This window comes from Melopsittacus undulatus, chromosome 5, assembly GCF_012275295.1.
Source record: "Melopsittacus undulatus isolate bMelUnd1 chromosome 5, bMelUnd1.mat.Z, whole genome shotgun sequence".
Lineage (NCBI taxonomy): Eukaryota > Metazoa > Chordata > Aves > Psittaciformes > Psittaculidae > Melopsittacus > Melopsittacus undulatus.
In genome coordinates this window covers 69,509,731-69,528,982 of record NC_047531.1, presented here as the reverse complement: position 1 = coordinate 69,528,982, position 19,252 = coordinate 69,509,731, and the positions used below count along the sequence as shown (strand labels likewise).

Sequence of the window (19,252 nt, the reverse complement as noted above, 5' to 3'; positions counted from 1 at the left end):
CGGGAGCGATCTCGCACCAGCACAGGCCGGGTTGATCTTGAGGCGCTGCGTCTTTGTCGTGCTCTAGAGCCACGGGATGATGGTGATGGCCGCTGTCTTGTGGTGCTGCGGCTGTGGCTCGCTCGTGCTGGTGAGCCCTGGGCCAGCCTGGGCGCAGCCTGTCTGCGGGGGCTCCTCCCAGCTCGAGCTGCTGCTGGGCGGCTGCCCTGGGGGCGTCTTCTGGGCCGTGAATAGGGAGCTTGGGCTCGACGCTGCAGTCGGGAGCGGTCTCGCGCCCGCATGGGCCCACCGGCTCTGTTGCTCCTACTCCTTGGCAGTGCCGCAGAGCCGCGGGATGCGGCCGATGGCTGCTGCCTGGTGGTGCTGCGCCTGCGGGTATCACGTGATGTGGAGCACTGTGACAGCCGTGGCACCGCCTGGCTGCGGGTATTGCTGGCAGCGCGTGTTGCTGGCCGTCGGCTTCCCTCCTGCAGTCTTCTAGGACATCTGTAGGGTGTCTGGGTCTGACGGGTGCCCCGGGTTTGGTGTCGCCGTCGGTCAGGCCCAGGGTGGCTGGAGCGGCTGCTGCCCTCAGACACTGGGCAACCGTGGCATGGTGCTGATGGCATCTCACAGCTCCTGCTCCTGGGGCTGCTGGGCTCCTGTGCTTGAGATTCCAGAGCCTGCACCGGTGATGCTTGGCTGGCAGTGCTGGGGCTCCTGGAATCCTGTGCTGCATGTCCAGGTGTCTGCCTCGATGATGCCTGGCTTCTGGGGCTGGGGTTGGGGCAGCGGCTGCTGAAATTCAGTTCCCCAGAGCCAAGAGACTGCTCCGATGCTGCTGAGCTGGCAGGGCTTAGAGCACGAAGCTCTGAGCTGGCACTGGAGGCTGCAAGGGAAAGCAGAACATTAAGGGCTTGGCTCCCAGGCCGGGGGCAGGGTAGGCCAGAGCAGTGCCCCAGCCCTCCTGGAGCATTCAAGCTCTGCCAAGCCCACACCAGGCACCCACTGCCAGGCCTTGCCTGGCCCCTGGCCCCATCCCAGGAGCAGCCGGGTGCTTTGACACTTACGGGTGCCCAGGCCAGCACATCTGTCACACTCCCATGTGGCCTCATGGCTGTTCCCCAGGTTGGAGCAGTGTCTGTGAGTGCCCACGGCAGCGCAGGAGCTGCACAGGAACAGCTGCCAGGGCCTGGGGAAAGAAATGGGTTCATGTCTCTAAGGATAAAGTGCCCACAGCATGGGATTATCCAGCAGAGCTCTTGTTCTCAACCCTTCTGCTTTGAGCCCTTGCTGAGACAGAGATCCCGTGCCGAGCCCCAGGGTGCATCTTTGGCAACTTACCCGTCTGGCTCTGCCCCCTCCCTGCCTTCTGGACAAAGGCACTCCCTGGCATTGCAGCTCCCATGCCTCTCGTACAGTTCTGCAAATGCATTGTTGTCTTCCCATGATGCTTGTCTGATGGAGAAAGGAAAATTGATGAGCCCCTGCTGCCACAGCATAAGGCATATGCAGGGCCTCCCCGCTCTTCTTTTCCCCGACACCCTGTTTCCAACTCCTGCATGGAGCTAAAGCCTAGACTTGGGGGTGAGCGGAGGGCCACAACTGCGGGGGCAGGTCCAGGCTTGGCACAGTGCTGGCAGGGAGGACACTGACCTTATGGGGATTCGGATCCCCATGCGCAACATTTCTGATTGAAAGAGTTTCCTATTTTGACAGAGAGGGCAGTGCAAGCAAAGTGCGCCAGCACGCATAGCCAGTCCCTGCAGGAGAAACAGAAAGAGCGTGAGTGAGGCTCTGGTGCTGCTGAGAGCTTGCTGTGCCCGGAGCAAGGGAGTGGCTCCTACCTGGATGCAGGCCCTGTGGAACCAGGCATGTTTGCACACTGGGCACACCATGGTTCCATAGGTTGTTCTGCCTTCAAGTGGGTCAGTGCAAATGAGGCAGTTGGTGTCCTCTGGAGCCTCCAGCTCTTGCTGCTGTGGGCGGTGCTCCCAACAGAAGGAACTAGGGGAAGATGGAAGGGATGGGTGAGATGAGAAGCGCTGGGTCCTTCCCTGGTGATGGGGAGAAGGGTAGAGGGGGTACCTGTACGGCACGGAGTAACGGGTGACGCATCCACCCTCCCTGGCACAGGGGAGATGGAACCTGCGGTCGCAGCCCATCCCATCGCAGGTGATGGTGGCCCCCCTTTCACCACACACAAAGCAGACCTGGAAAGAGCAGAGCAGCCGCCATCAGTGGCAGCCTCACGGTCTCCACAGCCAGACCCACACCTTGGGGCAGGGCGCAGGATGTGGCCCCAGTTGGATCACAGGCCACAGATCCACCTGGCAGAGCAGGCTCCTGTGCTGGAGCCTCTGTGGAGCTGCTGGGAGCAAGACTTTGTCCCAGAGCTGGGTGGAAAGGCTGGGATTCTGTTCTTGACATCTGTGCTAAGCTCCTGCAAACCTCTGCTGGCACGAATCACCCTGATCATCTCAGATCCTCACCCTCTCAGCTGCCTGCTCGACTGTACGTACAATATCCGTAGAAATATATACTGTTTGATCTTCCAGTTCCGTCCCTATTGCCGGAAGGTCACTGGCAAAACGCTGCAGAAGAGCAGAGACAAGGAGCAGATGAGGGGCATGTGGCAGGGCAGGTGCTTTGCAAAGATGAAAGCAGCTCCAGAGGAACTCACCAGGCAAAAGCGATGGGCACAGATAAATGGAAAATTCACTTTTGCCCCGCAGATGTCCGTGACTGAATCTGAGCGGCGACACAGAGTGCATGCTGGAGGGGAGAGAGCAAATGCCACTGAGAATGAGCAGCTCTGTGGAGCCAGGGATATGTCCCTTAGAGATTGCCCCCAAGTGCTGCTCTGTCCCTGTCTAGCTGGCTGCTGAGCAAGGCTGGAAGCCTTGGAGAAGAAAGGGCACTGTAGGCACGGGTGTCCTGGAGGGTGCACACTGCCCAGCCCTGGTCCCGCTTGCCAAGCAGAGGAGCGGCCCTCCCCCACGGTGTCTTTGGAGCTCCTGCCTCCCTGTGCCAACGTTCCTGGTCCATGCCAACAGCCTCAGGAGTCCCTCTGCCAGGCTGTAGGAGGGGGACTTTGCTCTCACCCTGCTCCATCGCGTCGGGTGTCTCAGAACCCCTTGAGGACATGTCAGACATCAAAGGCAGGCGTTTGGAGAGTCCCTGTCTCAGCAGCGCTGGGGCTTCTTCTCCAAATGCTCCTCTGCTACCTCTGAGGCAGAAGAGAGACGCGGGTGAGTTTGCAGCACAGGCCAGAGCTCTGCGGTGCAGAGCCCCCTTCTCCCTCAGCAGGCCCCCGAGAGCCCTCTGCTCCCCGCACCTCACCAGGTCGCAGTGATGCACTGTGCCCTGCGTTCCCCTTTTTATAGGGCCTGCCACTGCCACCGGTCACCGTGGCCTCTGTGACATCATCACCGCTGGCCCGTGTGCACCCCAGATACGGGTGGGGGCACCCTCAGCCATACACCACCCATTGTGACCCGGCCACTGCATCACGGGGCTGGCTGTGAAGTGCAGTCAGGGACCTGAGCCCTTGGCACCCAGGTCAGTGGGGCGGCTGCTCCACCTGCAAGTGCAGAGTCAAGGGCCAGCTTAGAGACATGGTTTCCTGGTGAACTTGGCAGTGTTAGCTTAACGGTTGGACTCGATGACCTTTACGGCCTTCTCCAACCTAAATGATTCCTGTGACTCTCATTACCATTCCACTATTATTTTAGCAGCATTTGCTTACGCTGTGATTTTCCTTCAGTCGTCGATTCCTTACCATTTGATCGTTGCTGCATCCAGAAGAAAGCCCTTTTATTTAACCCACCAAGAATGACTTCTCTGAGTAGTTCACCTGTGACACCAGGACAAACACCAGACTGTGTCTGGAGCACAGCCAGAGTAGAAGAAAAGGAATGATGGAATAGTTTGGGTTGGATGGACCTTCAAAGGTCCACTTAGTGGCTGCTGTATAGTTTATCCATAAAAACAGAGAAGCCGCTGTTGGTTGTGGCAGTCATTGGGACTCCATTAAACTCATGTGGTGAGTGCAGCTGAAAGAGGCAGCTAACAGATGAGTAGTTTCTCTGCTTCCCTTTGAGGTGTCTGGGAACTTCTGGGGCTGCTGGAGAGCTGGGAACTCTTCAAGGGTTTTCAGGGTGCTGGCTGCAGCTGGGAAGGGAGAACTACAGGAGGCCTGTGATCCAGCAGGCTCTAGCAACTTGTAATGAGCTCTGCCAGCTGTGCCTGATCAGAAGGTGCTTTGAGCTTTTTCTCCTTCTCCAGCTGACTCCTTGTTTGGGAAGATTATACACCCTTTCAGCAGGTGCTGTGGAGAAGCCTATGTAGCTGCCGGTCTTAGAATGCAGCTCCCAGAGATAGCAGTTGATGCAGTAGTCCAGAGAGAGATTAGTTCTTCTCTGGGACCCCGAAGATACAAAAGCCTGAGCCCCTGGCTGTACTGAAGAATGTGATGGAAGTCTGTGCTTATCAGGCTGGGAAGTGAAGATTTCCAGGGTGGCAGAGGCAGAAGCCTGTGAGTTCTGGCCTCAGGAGGAAGGCTTCTGCTCCCCTTGCAGATATGCTATATGAAGAATAGCTTCAGTTCCGTGGGTGTGGATGCAGGGCTGGGGCTCTGTCCAAGAAAGCATCTGAGCCTGAGAAAGAAGGCTGGTGGCCATGGGTGACTGTGAGGGATGGAGTCCTCATCTATCAACCCAGCCTGTGTTCTAGGGGATGTTTTCTGTTTACCAAGGGCTCAGATCTTGGATGTTGTAGACACACTGGTTGGGCTTGTCCAGCCCCTGGGCTATCACTCACTCCAGGTGAGCATCAGTGATACAGTCAACGGCACCCGGAGCGTGTGCGTTATGGCTATAAGTTTTCACAGGTCATGGTTGAGGACATGTGGCCCAGATGGTTTTCTCATTTATGGGGTAGGGCTAGAGAAGGAGTGGACAGACCCTGTAGGTCTACAACTGTTGGCATATTTGGTGTCAACAGCAAGGGCTGGGCTTTTATGACTATGGGATCTTCTTTGGGGATCAAAGGTGCCTACAAAGCAAGGCGATCTTCCTGATCAAGTGGGGCAAAACCATCGCAGGAATGATGGGGGAGGGCAGTGAGGAACCACAGCAGGTTTTGCACTTCATGTGAGGGAACTTTGCTTTGGGACCAAACAATGAGCCGGCTGGGAGCTGCTAGGTCATACTCAGAGAGCAGACCAATGGAGGTGTTCACCACAGACCACCAGATCAGAAAGAAGGAGATGACTCCTTCTTCAGACAATGGGAAGGAGCCATCCCAGAGGAGACAAGGCTCAGGGGATTTTATCCATGTGTATAAATATCTGATGGGAGGATACAGAGCCAGAGCCAGACTTCTTTGTGATATCCAGTGAAAGGGCAAGAGGTTATGGGCACAAATTAGAATTTCGGAAATGCTATTAATAAAACCCCCAAAATGCACAGCTTTTCAAAACGTGGGTGTGTGGAAACTGGCACTGACTGCCCAGAGAGGTTGTGGCCTCTCCAGCCTTGCAGCTATTCAAACCTTGCTGGACATGGCCCTGGGCAGCATGCTCTAGCTGACCCTGCTTTGAGCTGAGGTTGAACTGGGTGATCCTCAGAGGTACCTACCAGCATCAGTGATTCTCCAGCTCTGTGGGAAGCCACAGTCCTTTTCCTTTACATCAGTGAGGAACAAGGTACCTAATTTCTGGTGATGTGCATGGAGTTTATGTGGAGACAAAAAGCGGGAATGATTTGCAGCACAGCTTTCTCAAAGCATATTTGCTTTTTGTGAGTGAAATAATCTACCTTGAATGGCTTAATTATTGGCAATAAAAGAAACCACAAGGCTGACCTGCAAATTACAGGGAAATGATGGACAGGGGTGGTGCAGTTGATGTCATCTACCTGGAATTGTGCAAAGCATCCTACACTGTCCCACACGACATCCTTGTCTCTGAATTGGAGAGACATCAATTTGATAGGTGGACCACTGGGTGGATAAAGAACTGGCTGGATGGCCGCACGCAAAGACTTGTGTTCAACAGTTCAATGTCCAGCTGGAAACCAGTAACGAGTGGTGTCCCTCAGGGATCGGTGTTGGGACCGGTCTTGTTCAACATCTTTGTCGGTGACATGGACAGTGGGATTGAGTGCACCCTCGGCAAATTTTCCGATGGCATCAAGCTGTGTGGTTTGGTTGATAGGCTGGAGGGAAGGAATGCCATCCAGAGGGACCTTGCCATGCTTCTGAGGTGGGCTGATGCCAACCTCATGAAGTTTAACCATGACAAGTGCAAGGTGCTACACCTGGGTGGGAGCAATCCCAAGCACAGCTACAGATGGGCAGAGAAGTGATTCAGAGCAGCCCTGCAGAGAAGGACTTGGGGGTGTGGGTCAATGAGAAAATGAACAAGAGTGGCTGCAGTGTGCACTCACAGCCCAGAAAGCCAACCGTATCCTGGGCTGCATCAAAAGGAGCGTGAGGAGCAGGTGAAAGGAGGTGATCCTGCCCCTCTACTCTGCTCTCGTGAGACCTCACTTGGAGGATTGTGTGCAGTTCTGGTGTCCTCAACATAAAAAGGACATGGAACTGTTGGAACAAGTCCAGAGGAGGGCCACGAGGATGATCAGGGGACTGGAGCACCTCCCATATGAAGACATTCTGAGAAAGTTGGGGCTTTTCAGCCTGGAGAAGAGAAGGCTGCGTGAAGACCTCATAGCAGCCTTCCAGTATCTGAAGGGGCACTATAAAATGTTGCTGGGGAGGGGCTCTTCATTGGGGACTTTAGTGACAAGACAAGGGTTAAAGGGTTAAAACTTAAACACTGGAGCTTTAGATTGGATATAAGGAAGAAATTCTTTATTGTTAGGGTGGTGAGGTACTGGAATGGGTTGCCCAGGGAAGTTGTGAATGCTCCATCCCTGGCAGTGTTCAAGACCAGTTTGGATGAAGCCTTGGGTGATATGGTTTAGTGTGAGGTGTCTCTGCCCATGGCAGGTGGGTTGGAACTTGATGATCTTAAGGTCCTTTCCAACTCTAACTATTCTATGATTCTATGAATAAGCAATATCCATCCTTATTGCCACTCAGGTAAAATCACTTGGAGATCACGAGTGGAACAGAAGCCAGCAAATTGGTGTTTTGAGCAGTCATCCATTTGAAAGTGACACTGAAATGTCTGACATCGATGATGATGATAGAGAAACACTTTTCAGCTCCATGGACCTCTTGTCACCCAGCGGCCATTCTGATGCCCAGACTCTGGCTATGATGCTTCAGGAGCAGCTAGATGCAATTAATAAAGAAATCAGGTATGTAGCCTGAACCAGTTGTGATGTATTTATGAGTACAGCTTCTAGCTTCCTTTAGTGCATGAATTAAGTTACCATTCATAACAATTAGAACACTTCTTGTACCTTTAAATGTTTGATAGTGTATCTGCTTTTCATAGAAGAATAATGATTATGTGAAGATCGCAATGACACCCTCATTCCCTAACCATAGAAATTTCTTTCAAAAGATATTCCAAGTGAAGAACTGCTGACCAGCTAAAGAGAAATATACTAGAGAAAGCTAACACATGGCAGATGTGATAGATTGCTACTCATAGCCCTCTTTTCAAGGTCTTTTTCACCTTTTTGCATGACTCCACTTAGTCAGTTATGACCTCCTATCAGTTTTCTTCATGCTTTCTTCTGGTAATTATTCCTATGTTACATCTAATATAAACCACATTTTCTAAGACGTGGTTTTGATTTTTTATTGAGGCATTGAATGTGATTTTTCATGCTCCAAGTTGGGTTACAGTACTTGAAAATAGATAGTGAATTGAATGTATCTTAATAATTTGAAAATTTAATGGAATGATAGAGAATTCAATGGCATACTTTAATTGATTTTTATAAATGAAACCATATTTTAAGCTTACAGCATTCCTATGTGTAACTGTAGGGTAACTTAAAAAAAAAAACAACATGGTGTATGAAAAAAAATCCTCTCATTAGTGACTTTCTCTTCATTAGTGACTTTCTCTAGGGGGTGAAGGAGATGTTACTAATTGTATTAGTGGCTTTCTCTATGAGGATGATAGATGCGCCATCCCTGAAGACATTCAAGACCAGGTTGAATGAGATTCTCGGTAACCTGGTCTAGTTGAAGATATCTCTGCTCATTGCAGGGAGGTGGGACTAGATGACATTTGAAGGTCCCTTCCAACCCAAACCATTCTCTGATTTTATAGACAGAAAACTGGTTAGAAATCCAGTCAAAACCAGCTGACCTTTGCCAGCTCTGTCTTTCTCTGAGCAAGATAACTTTAAAGGGAGAACTCTACTGGAATATATTGAATTTGAATAAGTTTTCTGTTCCAATCCTTTATACTTTTTCTTCCTCTTCAGAAAAAAATAAAAAAGACTCCTTCTCACATGGGTTGATGGGCAAAGGACTTATAAACAAAGGCTCAATTTTAAACACATTTTTTTATTCTAGGTGAAATCACAATTAAAAACAAAACTAAAAATCCAGTGGAAGCATCCTATTGAGGCCATGTTTAAGAAGCTTATATTTTTTGCTAAGAGAGCTGTTTTAATGTAATTCACTTAAAACCTCAGTGCTTTAGAAACAATTGTAATTTTTTCATCAGTTCATAGGGATGAAACAGACAATTTGTTTTTCTTGTTCTCGTTTTATTAATTTGGATTATTTTAGCAATTCCTTTCTTAAAAGCCCAGTTTCATTAGATTTTAAGTTTGTGTTTGTGCTTTAGCAATAGAAAATCAGATGAAGCCAACTTAAGACTGGAATTATTTTCCTATAGTAAGTCGGATTGTTAATTCCCCCTACCCTATATGGTCTACATTTTTTCATTCTGGTTATTAAAAAATATCCTTTTCAATATTATTTTGGTGTTGATCTATGATACTTATCTTTATTTTCTTTTACTTTCAAATCTCTTTTGAAATAATATTTATTAGTTTTGCTTTTGGGGTATCAGAGACAAATACAACATTTTCTTTTGTCAAATAAGGTTAATCCAAGAAGAGAAAGAGTCGACAGAACTGCGTGCAGAAGAGATAGAGAACAGAGTGGCCAGCGTGAGTCTGGAAGGCTTAAATCTGGCCAGAGTCCACCAAGGAACCTCCATTACTGGGTCAGTGACAGCATCGTCACTTGCAAGCTCATCTCCTCCCAGCGGACACTCAACTCCTAAGCTCACCCCTCGCAGTCCAGCCAGGGAGATGGACAGAATGGGAGTTATGACGCTGGTAAGAAACTTTGTGATAACAATTTTAGGTGTGGTATTTCTGGTATTAAATACTTAATTTTTTACTGTATGAATGGCTTATCTTTCTCATTCTTTATTCACCTCATTGATGTACATATAGACAGCAAATTCGCTAGGGTATGGACATTTGGGTGGTTTGGGGTTTTATATTGTGTTTTTGAGCATCGCATAATTCATCAGGGGCATAATGGTCTGAGGACCAAGGGCTTCCAGCACATAGGCTGTGGAATTAATAAGAAACAGAACTGATTGCTGGAATTACTGTAATCAATTTATATGTAAAACTGTTTACTAATGAAAAGCTGTGAAATGATACAGTTATTACACAGTAGTCTGTGTAATAACTAACAGACTACTGCCAAGTTTAAACCTCCAGGAAATGTCTAGAAGACATTAAAACCTTCTACTACTTCATATATATAATCATTTGGATATACTTCTATATTTGGTATACTCATATACTTGCAACATTTTGTATGTATTCTTCATCATGGTATATCAAATACTTGAAATAAGTGTTTTTTTTCCAATAGTTGATTTCATTGATATATTTTTAACATTACAGACAGCACACATAAATAGATACCAAGCCATCAAATTGCCATGCAAAGCATTTTAAAAATACTGTACCTTTGAGGGCATATTCTGAAATGCCTGGTTTGATTTGAAGAGGGATTTGCAAAAAAAAAAATCAACCAACTTTTTGTCTTAGACAAAAAGTAACAGTGCAACAGTCAAGTAAATGAAGGTAAATATGCATTGACATATTCAAGACCTAAACCTCTGATAAGAATGCAGATGCAGGATTCAGCATCCAGAGTGGTCTACAAAGTATTTTTGAGTGTGGGTGAACTCATCCCTTTAAGCACTAGGATTTAATCAGAGCAGCTGCCTCTGCTGATCTCTATGTGCAGGGAGGAGAATAAGATATGTGTAATCCTATCTTTTATTTGCTGTTTCTCTGGTAATTGTGGTGTTCCCAGTGTTCCCTTGTGGTCCATTCCTGGGGAGCAACAGCAATGGTTCCCTTTGGAGCCTCTCAGCAGAGGGGAAATGAGCCTTGATCTCAATCACAAGGCAGAAATTAACTCCCCTAGCCAAGAAGGCTGCTAAGAAGAACTGGGAGTGGAGCCTGGCTGTTCATTCTGGTCAGCTGGGACTAGGGGCTTCGGTCTACCATTATTTAGCTAAGTATTCCCTTTTCCTGGGAGCTGACAACTTGTATCCAACTCTACCCCTCCCTGCTCAGGCATGGTGTTTGCTGCCTTCTTGGGACAGAAGAGGGGAGGTCAGGGCTGGCAGCTGCAGCAGACTGCAGTACTGATTCTTTGAAGCCCCCAGTTCCCACTGCTGAACAGCAGAAATGAAAATGGGGTGGCACAGACAGTTGTGGAGGAGGCAGGTGTACAGGCTGCTGTGATACCACTCTTAACCAAAGCAGCACCTTCACAAATATGCAGATTACTTCCGTTTCACCATGCAATTAAACAAAGCAGTCTGGCTACATATGTCTGCTGGAAGGTCAGTTTTGCATTTACCTGCACTGCCTGGTTGCCTTGATTTGGACACAGTAGTTTTGGGTCAGTAGGTTCATCAGATTCAAACATGAAATGACAGCATAACCTCTGTTCTTCAGGTTGCCACAGACTCACAGGTATCCAGCTCCAGCTGTGCTAGAGCTCAAATGAGTATGTCTGTATGACGTAAGTTGCAATTGAGTTCTAGATATACCATAAGCTGTAAAAGCAGCACCCGACTGTGTGCTCAGCAGCACAGCCCACAGCCTTGCTCACCATCATCAGCCATTTCAGGACACTTCTGCCCAGCACTGTTTCAGCAGGAGCTCAGCGTTGAATATCTCCTCTTTACTGGCCGGTGACAAGCACTGACTGGCTGTCAGACATCTTCTAAGTGGAAAATTTGTCTTGGGAAATGTTGTGTAGAAGTTTGATCTCTAGAGCACAAATTGCCTAATAATCCTGTAGGAGTTGGCTGGAGAAGCAAGTCTCCACAGCCCAGGTAAATGCAGTAAATATATCGCGCAGAGTATCTTCAGCTTTAAATGAGTGAAACATCTAACAAAAATGAAAATTAAAAGGGGGTCAAACAAGACATATTCTAGCAGCCTTCTACTTCCAAATAATGCTCCAGTGCAGAAGATGTGTGAATTTGATTCCATTTGCTGAAAACGCTAGTCAGTTTGATATCACGGAGGAAGATGTGTGCATCAGAGCCAACTGGAGAGAAAGACCCCATTTTCAGACATAGTATTTGTTGATGGTATTTTTTGTATACTTGGTGAGACACCAATACCTTTGTAATATTAGACAAAACTAAATCTCTCTTGAGGGTAGCAGAAAGATTTATACAAAAACTCAAAAAATAAAAAATGCTGTGATAAGCTTGCAATGTCCTGTTCTTGATAAGCTTGTGAAAATGAAGGTGATCATAATGTTAGAAAAAATAACTGCTTTCCCAAATTGGCATACTTGTCAGGGTTTATGTTATGACAGCAAGCATATAATTAGTAAATAATATGGGTGGTATTAATGAAACTTCTGCTTTCCACTTCTGAATGTGAGAAGAATGAATGTGTGTCATTTTGTTATGTTCAAATAAGATTTATTAATCATTCCTTTTTTGTTGTTGCTGCTTTTATTACCAACCTAAGCCAAGTGACCTAAGGAAACATCGGAGAAAGGTATGATACTAGAGGGTTTTTTTAAGTTTGGGAAAGCACATTTTTCATATTCCTCTGGTATTCAGATACCCTTGCCAGACTCTGCATCCCCTCTGCATCTTTTCATTCAATTCCTGAATATAATCGTTTTAATCCTACCTGGAAAGGCTTGCAGGTGTCACAGCTAAGCCACAGAATCAAGGCTCACCAGTGATACCTCAGAGTAGTAGCCTCTAGAGCACAAACTTAAAGGAATGCAGTTTAAAACTAACTAAATAAAAAGTGTGGATGCAAAAGAATTACCTTCAAATGTATTTTGACCATTCTTCTTGCTGGAGGAACCAGAGTGAAATTACTTGAAGTCTTCTCAAGCAATGTAAAGTCGTTTACAGCATTTGCACTGATTATGGTATTTATCTTTGCATGAGAGGAAATAATATTAAAGGTAAATCATTATATGCTGTGATATCAAAAATTAATTTTTGTCCATGCTTATTTTCAAGAATTCTGACCATTCTGTTAACAAGCTATGAAGAGAGTGGTCCTATTTATGTCTGTATTTACCTTCTCCCTTACATCCCTGAGAACCATTTTTTACTCAAATAATCCTGTTTAATGAAGAGACATGCTGATGTCTAAAATTATTTTCATGTTTAGACCTTCAATGGATCAACCTGTTTGGCATAAAAGGAATTAATTTCTTCTTCTAATGTGATCTTCCTTTCAAATACATATTTTAATCTGCCATATTTAGACAATTGCTCTTTCCCAATAGCTTATTTTAAAAATAAGAATTCTTACAATTTGCAAAAAAAAAATAAAGCACCTGAAACTTGACAAGTTACTGCATAAAACCTGACAAGTTACTGCATATGTTAAAACTTTCTTGAAAAGCTAATCTGCTCTCAATGGAGTCTCTATCCCCCAGATCGCAGTAGTTGAAGAAGATGGGCGTGAAGATAAAGCCACAATCAAATGTGAAACTTCTCCTCCTCCAACACCCAGAACTATCAGAATGACTCATACCCTTCCTTCTTCATACCACAACGATGCCAGAAGGTAAGATATTTGTAATACAAGTTAGTACTTCAATTTTACCTGGTGTTATTCTTTTCAGATTATGTTGTTCTTTAACAATTCCAAAATGACTGATTTCTTCCTGCTCCTTCTTGGCAATTGTTTCACCTGCCAGGAGAGAGAAAGCCTTATCCTTTGTCTTTTGAATGACCCTAAGAACGTTTGTCAGTGCTATAATACAGAATCATAGAATCATGGAATGGTTGGGGTTGGAAGGGTCCTCTGGAGAACATCTAGTCCAACCCCTCTGCTGCTGCCAAAGCAGTTTTGCCTAAAGCAGATTGCACAGGATCACATCCAGGCCCTTTCAAATATCTTCAGAGAAGGAGACTCCACAACCTCTCTGGACAGCCTGTTCCAGTCCTCTCTCACCCCAAAAGTAAAGAATTTTTTCCTCACATTTACATAGAACTTGTGTTTCAGTTAGTGCCCATTGCCCCTTATCCTGTTGCTGGGCACCACCAAAAAAAGTCTGGCCCATCCTCTTGACACCCACCCTTGAGGTATTTGTATGAATTGATACGATCCCTCTCTTAAGCTGGGGAGCCCAGATGCAGCCTCACCAGGACTGAGTAGAGAGAGTAGAGAGGAATGATAACTTCCCATGATCTGCTGGCCACACTCTTCCTAATGCACCCCAGGACAGAATACATCACTGGCTCATGGTCAACTTGTCCGTCAGAACTCCCAGGTCTTTCTTCACAGAGCTATTTTCCAGCAGCTCAACCCCTAACCTGTACTGATGCATGAGGTTGTTCCTCCCTAGGTGCAGGGCCCTACACTTGCCTTTGTTGAACTTCCTTTCTGCCCAGCTCCCTAGCCTATTCAGGTCTCACTGAATGGCAGCACAGACTCATGGTATATCAGCCACTCCCTCCTGCTTCATATCAGCAAACTTGCTGATCCTACACTGTCCCTTCACCCAGGTCATTGATTAATAAGTCGAACAAGACTGGATCCAGTACTGACCCCTGTGGAGCACTGCTAACTACAGGTCTCCAACTAGACAGCATCACTGATGACAACCCTCTGAACTTTGCCATTTAACCAGTTCACAATCCACATTACTGTTCCCTCATTTAACCCATACTTCCTGAGCTTACCTACTAGGATGTTATGGGAGACAGTATCAAAAGCCTTGCTGAAGTCGGGGTAGACGACATCCACTGCTCTCCTCTCACCTACCCAGCCAGCCATTCAATCATAGAAGGTTATCAGATTGGTCAGATGCGATTTTCTCTTGTTGAATCCATGTTGACTACTCTTGATAACCTTTTTTTTTTCCACATGCTTAGAGATGACATCCAGGATGACCTGTTCCATCACCTTTCCAAGAATGGAGGTGACTGCCCTGTAGTTTTCTGGATTCTCCTTCTCACCCTCACTGGCTTTCCTTCAATCCCCAGGCACCTCTCCTGTTCTCCGTGACCTTCTGAAGATGATGGAGTGACTTAGCAATAACACCTACCAGATCCCTCAACACTCATGGGTGCATTCCATCAAGGACCTTGAATTTGCAGTTGTCAATTTTGCCTAAATGTTCTCTAACCAGATCCTCCTTGACCAAGGGAGTCTCTTCCTTTCTCCAGACTTTCTCTCTTGCCTCCAGGATCGGAGATTCCCAGAGGCTGGCCTTAACCATAAATCCTGAAGCAAAGTACACTTTCAGTAACTCTTGTCTTCTCTGTATCGTTTGTCATCAGGGCATCCATGTCATTTAGCAGGCCCACATTTTCTCTAGTCCTCCTTTTGCTTCTGATAAATTTGAACAAGCCCTTGTTGTTGTCCTTGATATCCCTTCAGATTTAATTCTAAATGGACCTTAGCCTTCCTTGTTGCATCCCCATATACTCTGACAAAGTTCCCATATTCTTCCCAATTAGTCTCTCCCTTTTTTCACATTTTGTAAAATTCCTTCTTCTGTATGAGTTTTATCAGGAGCTCCTTGCTCATCCATGCAGGTCTCTTGCTCACTTTCTTTGATTTCTTACTCATAGAGATGCATCAATCTGGGGCTTGGAGGAAGTGATGCTTGAGTATTAACTTCATCTCTTGGATCCCCCTACCTTCCAGAGCCCTAACCCGTAGGATTCCACAAAGTAGATCCTTGAAGAGGCAAAATTACCTCTCATGAAGTCCAGAGTGCTTATTGCCCTGCTCTTTTCACACAGGATCCTAAACTCCACCATCTCATGGTCATTTCAGCCAAAGCTACCACCAACCTTCACATCCCTAGCCAGTCCTTTTTAGCATGAGGTCCAACAACACACTTCTACTCATTGGCTCCTCCACCACCTGTGTCAAAAAGTTATCATCAGTGCTTTTCAGGAACTTTCTGGACTGTGTGTCTTTAGCTGTGTTGTCTCTCCAGCAACTATCAGGTTGAAGTCCCCCATGAGAACCAGACCCTGTGATCATGAAGCGACTTCCAGCTGGTTTTAGAAGGACTCATCGACGACTTCTTCCTGATCAAGTAGCCTGTAGTAAACACCCTCAACAGTATCACCCATGTTAGCCTGTCCCTTAATTCTTACTCTTAAGTTTTCAACTGGCTCTTCATCTGCCCCTGTGCAGACCTTAAGACATTCCTGTTGCTTTCACATAAAGGGCAACTCTACCACATTGACTTTCTGGCCTATCTTTCCTGAAAAATACGTAGCCACCCATGACAGCATTCCGGTCATGTGAGGTATCCCACCATACCTCTGTAACTGCAATGGTATCATGGCCCTGCAAGTGTGCACATCTCTCTAATTCTTCTTGTTTATTCCTCATGCTGCATGCGTTGGTGTACAGGCATTTCAGAGAGGTAACTGTGCATGTGGGTTTCCCAGGAGGGATGCAAAAGGATCCATCCACCTTAGCCATACATGCTCTGAGGTGGTTGGCCTTCTGGTTCTCATCTTGGGAGGCAGCTGAAGAACATTTGTTGCTGCTATGGTTGGCCTGGCTTATTCCTGAGTTGGATGTGATGGTGTGACTATTGCCACTTTGGACCCTGCCCATATATACTGGATATTTCTTTTTTGAGGTACACTAGAAGGAGTGAAACTGCAAATCCTAGAAAGACAGACTGCAGGCTGATTCCTGTGTTTTTCATCAATTTTTCTTAGCAAATTGAAAATATTTATTTACTTTCAGCTTTTTTTTTGAGTACGATCCATTCAGACTGATGGACAAAATATGATCTTGTATTGCCCTACATGTTGCTAAATTGTTTAAAGAAGATGATGTGATTGTTTCACTTGTTGAGAGATCATTGCTGAAGTATAACCAATTTGTTTGCAGAGCTGCTCAGAAGAAAGTAAAATCTTACCTGCAAATGTTTCCATGTTATCTGTTCAATTTCTTTATTATCATTTTGTAGTAGCTTGCCTGCTTCATTGGAGCAAGAAAGCATTGGTCTTGGCAGTGTCAATAGCAGCCAGGACTCCCTGCACAAAGCTCCCAAGAAGAAAGGAATCAAGTCTTCAATAGGACGCTTGTTCGGTAAAAAAGAGAAGGCTCGTCTTGGACAGCTCAGTAAGTCATTAGTGGTAACAAGCTAACATCACCATTTCACAGTCATTTTCCTATTTTTAATTTTGCTGCTTTTTAGTTTCCAATTTACTTATTTTTCTGTTTTGTCTGGCAGAACTTTTCCATTAAACTTCATTGCTATCAGCAGTTTTATTTGTCATAGTTTGTTATAACTTAAATGAAAAGAGACTCCTGGCACAAATTACTAGAGTCATCCTCTTCACTGAACCTACTGCTTCAATAGTCTCTTGAATTAGGGTAGAAGTGCTAGCAGTGTATTCTCAAATAGCCAAATAATGAGGAGGTGAGAAAGGAGTAAGTAATAAGCCACTGTAAGCAGTGTAGCTATGTGATGTGGAAGGTCCTTGCAAGTAAGCGTGGTTGCTTTTCAGATTTCATTGTATTGATAGATGTCTACTAGTGCCTATCACTGAATGTCCTCACCATAATCTTTCAATTAGCTATGCTGCTCACAGCAATGCTTTGTTTTCTTTCTAACACTTCTCTCATTGTCCCTTCCTAAGACGATCCTAGTCTAATTCATTCCTGGTAAAAATTTTCCTCTGTGATTTTCCAGAGGAAAATAACCACTACATGCAAAATTAAAAAAACAAAAAAGTCATAGCATAACTTTATTTAGTTACCTTAGGCAGCATAAGCAATAGAAGGTGAAATGACCGTCTTTAGCAAAGGCTCATGTTCTGTTTGCCCAGATAGGCAAATACATCCTTAGCTGCAGTCTGTATTGCTAAGCTATCTGATCTAGCTAGGTTAAGATTAGTCTGTATACACATGACAACAAACCATCAAATTGGAATAGATGTGTCAGTAAAATAGAAATATTAGCTATTTCTTAATTAGAAAGATGTCACATAATGTGAATTTGTGAGGCACTAAATTTTTACTGACATGGTGACCAAATAACACCTGTAAAAGAATTTTAAGGGTTTACAATCTGTAAATCTAAAATTAAAAAAAACCACAATCATATTAAAACATGTCCTTTTCACAACTAACAAACCCATCACTAAAATCATACAGAATAAAATAAGGTGACATTCAGGTCAGAGTATCAAAAACTCAAATAACTGAGCATTCTCCATTTATACTCCAACTTTTCTTTCATTGAACTTTGTGTTCTTGGAAAAAAAAATCTAATCACAATTTATATTGTTTTTTTCCCCACTTTAAGAAGAATAAAAATGATTTATTCAGTCTTTTAAATAATGTAATGTATTTCAGAATCTATTAAATGAGCCTTTCAAATACACCTGTATGTCACCATCTGCGCTGATGGAGAACTTTATAACTTCAGAGTGCATTATTAATTCACATTTACATTCCGTGAAACCAAGTTTATTGATGCTGGTAGATTATGCATGATAATCTATGATTTCACAGTAATTCAGGAACACAGAGTATAAAGGTGTAACAAAATGTTAGTCTTCCCTGCAGTTCCTTGCAATGCAGAACAAAAATAAAATAGCAGGAGCAATGTAATTTGCAAAAGACTGTGTAATAAGACATACGTATAATTGGATAAAGCTTATTTGTAAGTCTCAACACTAGCTCATGAAATCACAGAACAATATTAGTGAAGATTTGCTATTAAATGAAACAGTAAAGATTTCAGTATAATTCACATTTTAATTAAGCAAACTAGGTTTACAGGTGTGTATAAAAATAATAGTAGGATTATTAACTGCCCAAAAAGTACATGCAAAATATTTTTAGAAATTGATATGACATTGAGCAGCTGAATTATAGTTTTTCTCATCTTAATTCTTAAGATATCAAAACAAAACTAAATATTGAGTGGCAATTTTCATTCAATGGCTGTGCATTAAAGACCAAACAAGATTTAAAAAATATCAGTCATAGTAGTACTTGGATCAATTCTATGACAGGTAGGGCATTGTGAGGTGGGCTGATGAAGTTTAACCATGCCAAATGCAAGGTCCTACACCTGGGTCAGAGCAATCCCAGGCACAGCTACAGGTTGGGCAGAGAAGAGATTCAGAGCAGCCCTGTGGAGAAGGACTTGGGGGTGTTGGCCGATGAGAAAATGAACATGAGCCAGCTTCAGTTTGCACTCACAGCCCAGAAAGCCAACCGTATCCTGGGCTGCATCAAAAGGAGCGTGAGGAGCAGGTCAAAGGAGGTGATCCTGCCCCTCTACTCTGCTCTCGTGAGACCTCACTTGGAATATTGTGTGCAGTTCTGGTGTCCTCAATATAAAAAGGACATGGAACTGTTGGAACAAGTCCAGAGGAGGGCCACAAGGATGATAAGGGGACTGGAGCACCTCCCATATGAAGACAGGCTGAGAAAGTTGGGGCTGTTCAGCCTGGAGAAGAGAAGGCTGCGTGGAGACCTCATAGCAACCTTCCAGTATCTGAAGGGGGACTATAGGGATGCTGGTGAGCGACTATTCATTAGGGACTGTAGTGACAGGACAAGGGTTAAAGGGTTAAAACTTAAACAGGGGAGGTTTGGATTGGATGTAAGGAAGAAATTCTTTACTGTTAGGGTGGTGAGGTACTGGAATGGGTTGCCCAGGGAAGTTGTGAAAGCGCCATCCCTGGCAGTGTTCAAGGCCAGGTTGGATGAAGCCTTGGATGACATAGTTTAGTGTGAGGTGTCCCTGCCCACAGCAGGGGAATTGGAGCTAGATGATTTTAAGGTCCTTTCCAACCCTA

General features: G+C 45.2%; 1 protein-coding gene across 1 annotated transcript in view; it reads left to right on the top strand.

Annotated features, from left to right (window-relative positions):
- PPFIA2 (PTPRF interacting protein alpha 2) overlaps positions 1 to 19,252 on the top strand; it is a 331,712-nt gene that overhangs the window by 272,990 nt on the left and 39,470 nt on the right. The window contains exons 16-20 of the mRNA XM_031047954.2: positions 7,084 to 7,304; positions 9,020 to 9,257; positions 11,949 to 11,978; positions 12,886 to 13,016; positions 16,402 to 16,556. Of these exons, the coding sequence (XP_030903814.1) occupies positions 7,084 to 7,304; positions 9,020 to 9,257; positions 11,949 to 11,978; positions 12,886 to 13,016; positions 16,402 to 16,556 (775 nt within the window). The remainder of the gene's footprint in view (positions 1 to 7,083; positions 7,305 to 9,019; positions 9,258 to 11,948; positions 11,979 to 12,885; positions 13,017 to 16,401; positions 16,557 to 19,252) is intronic.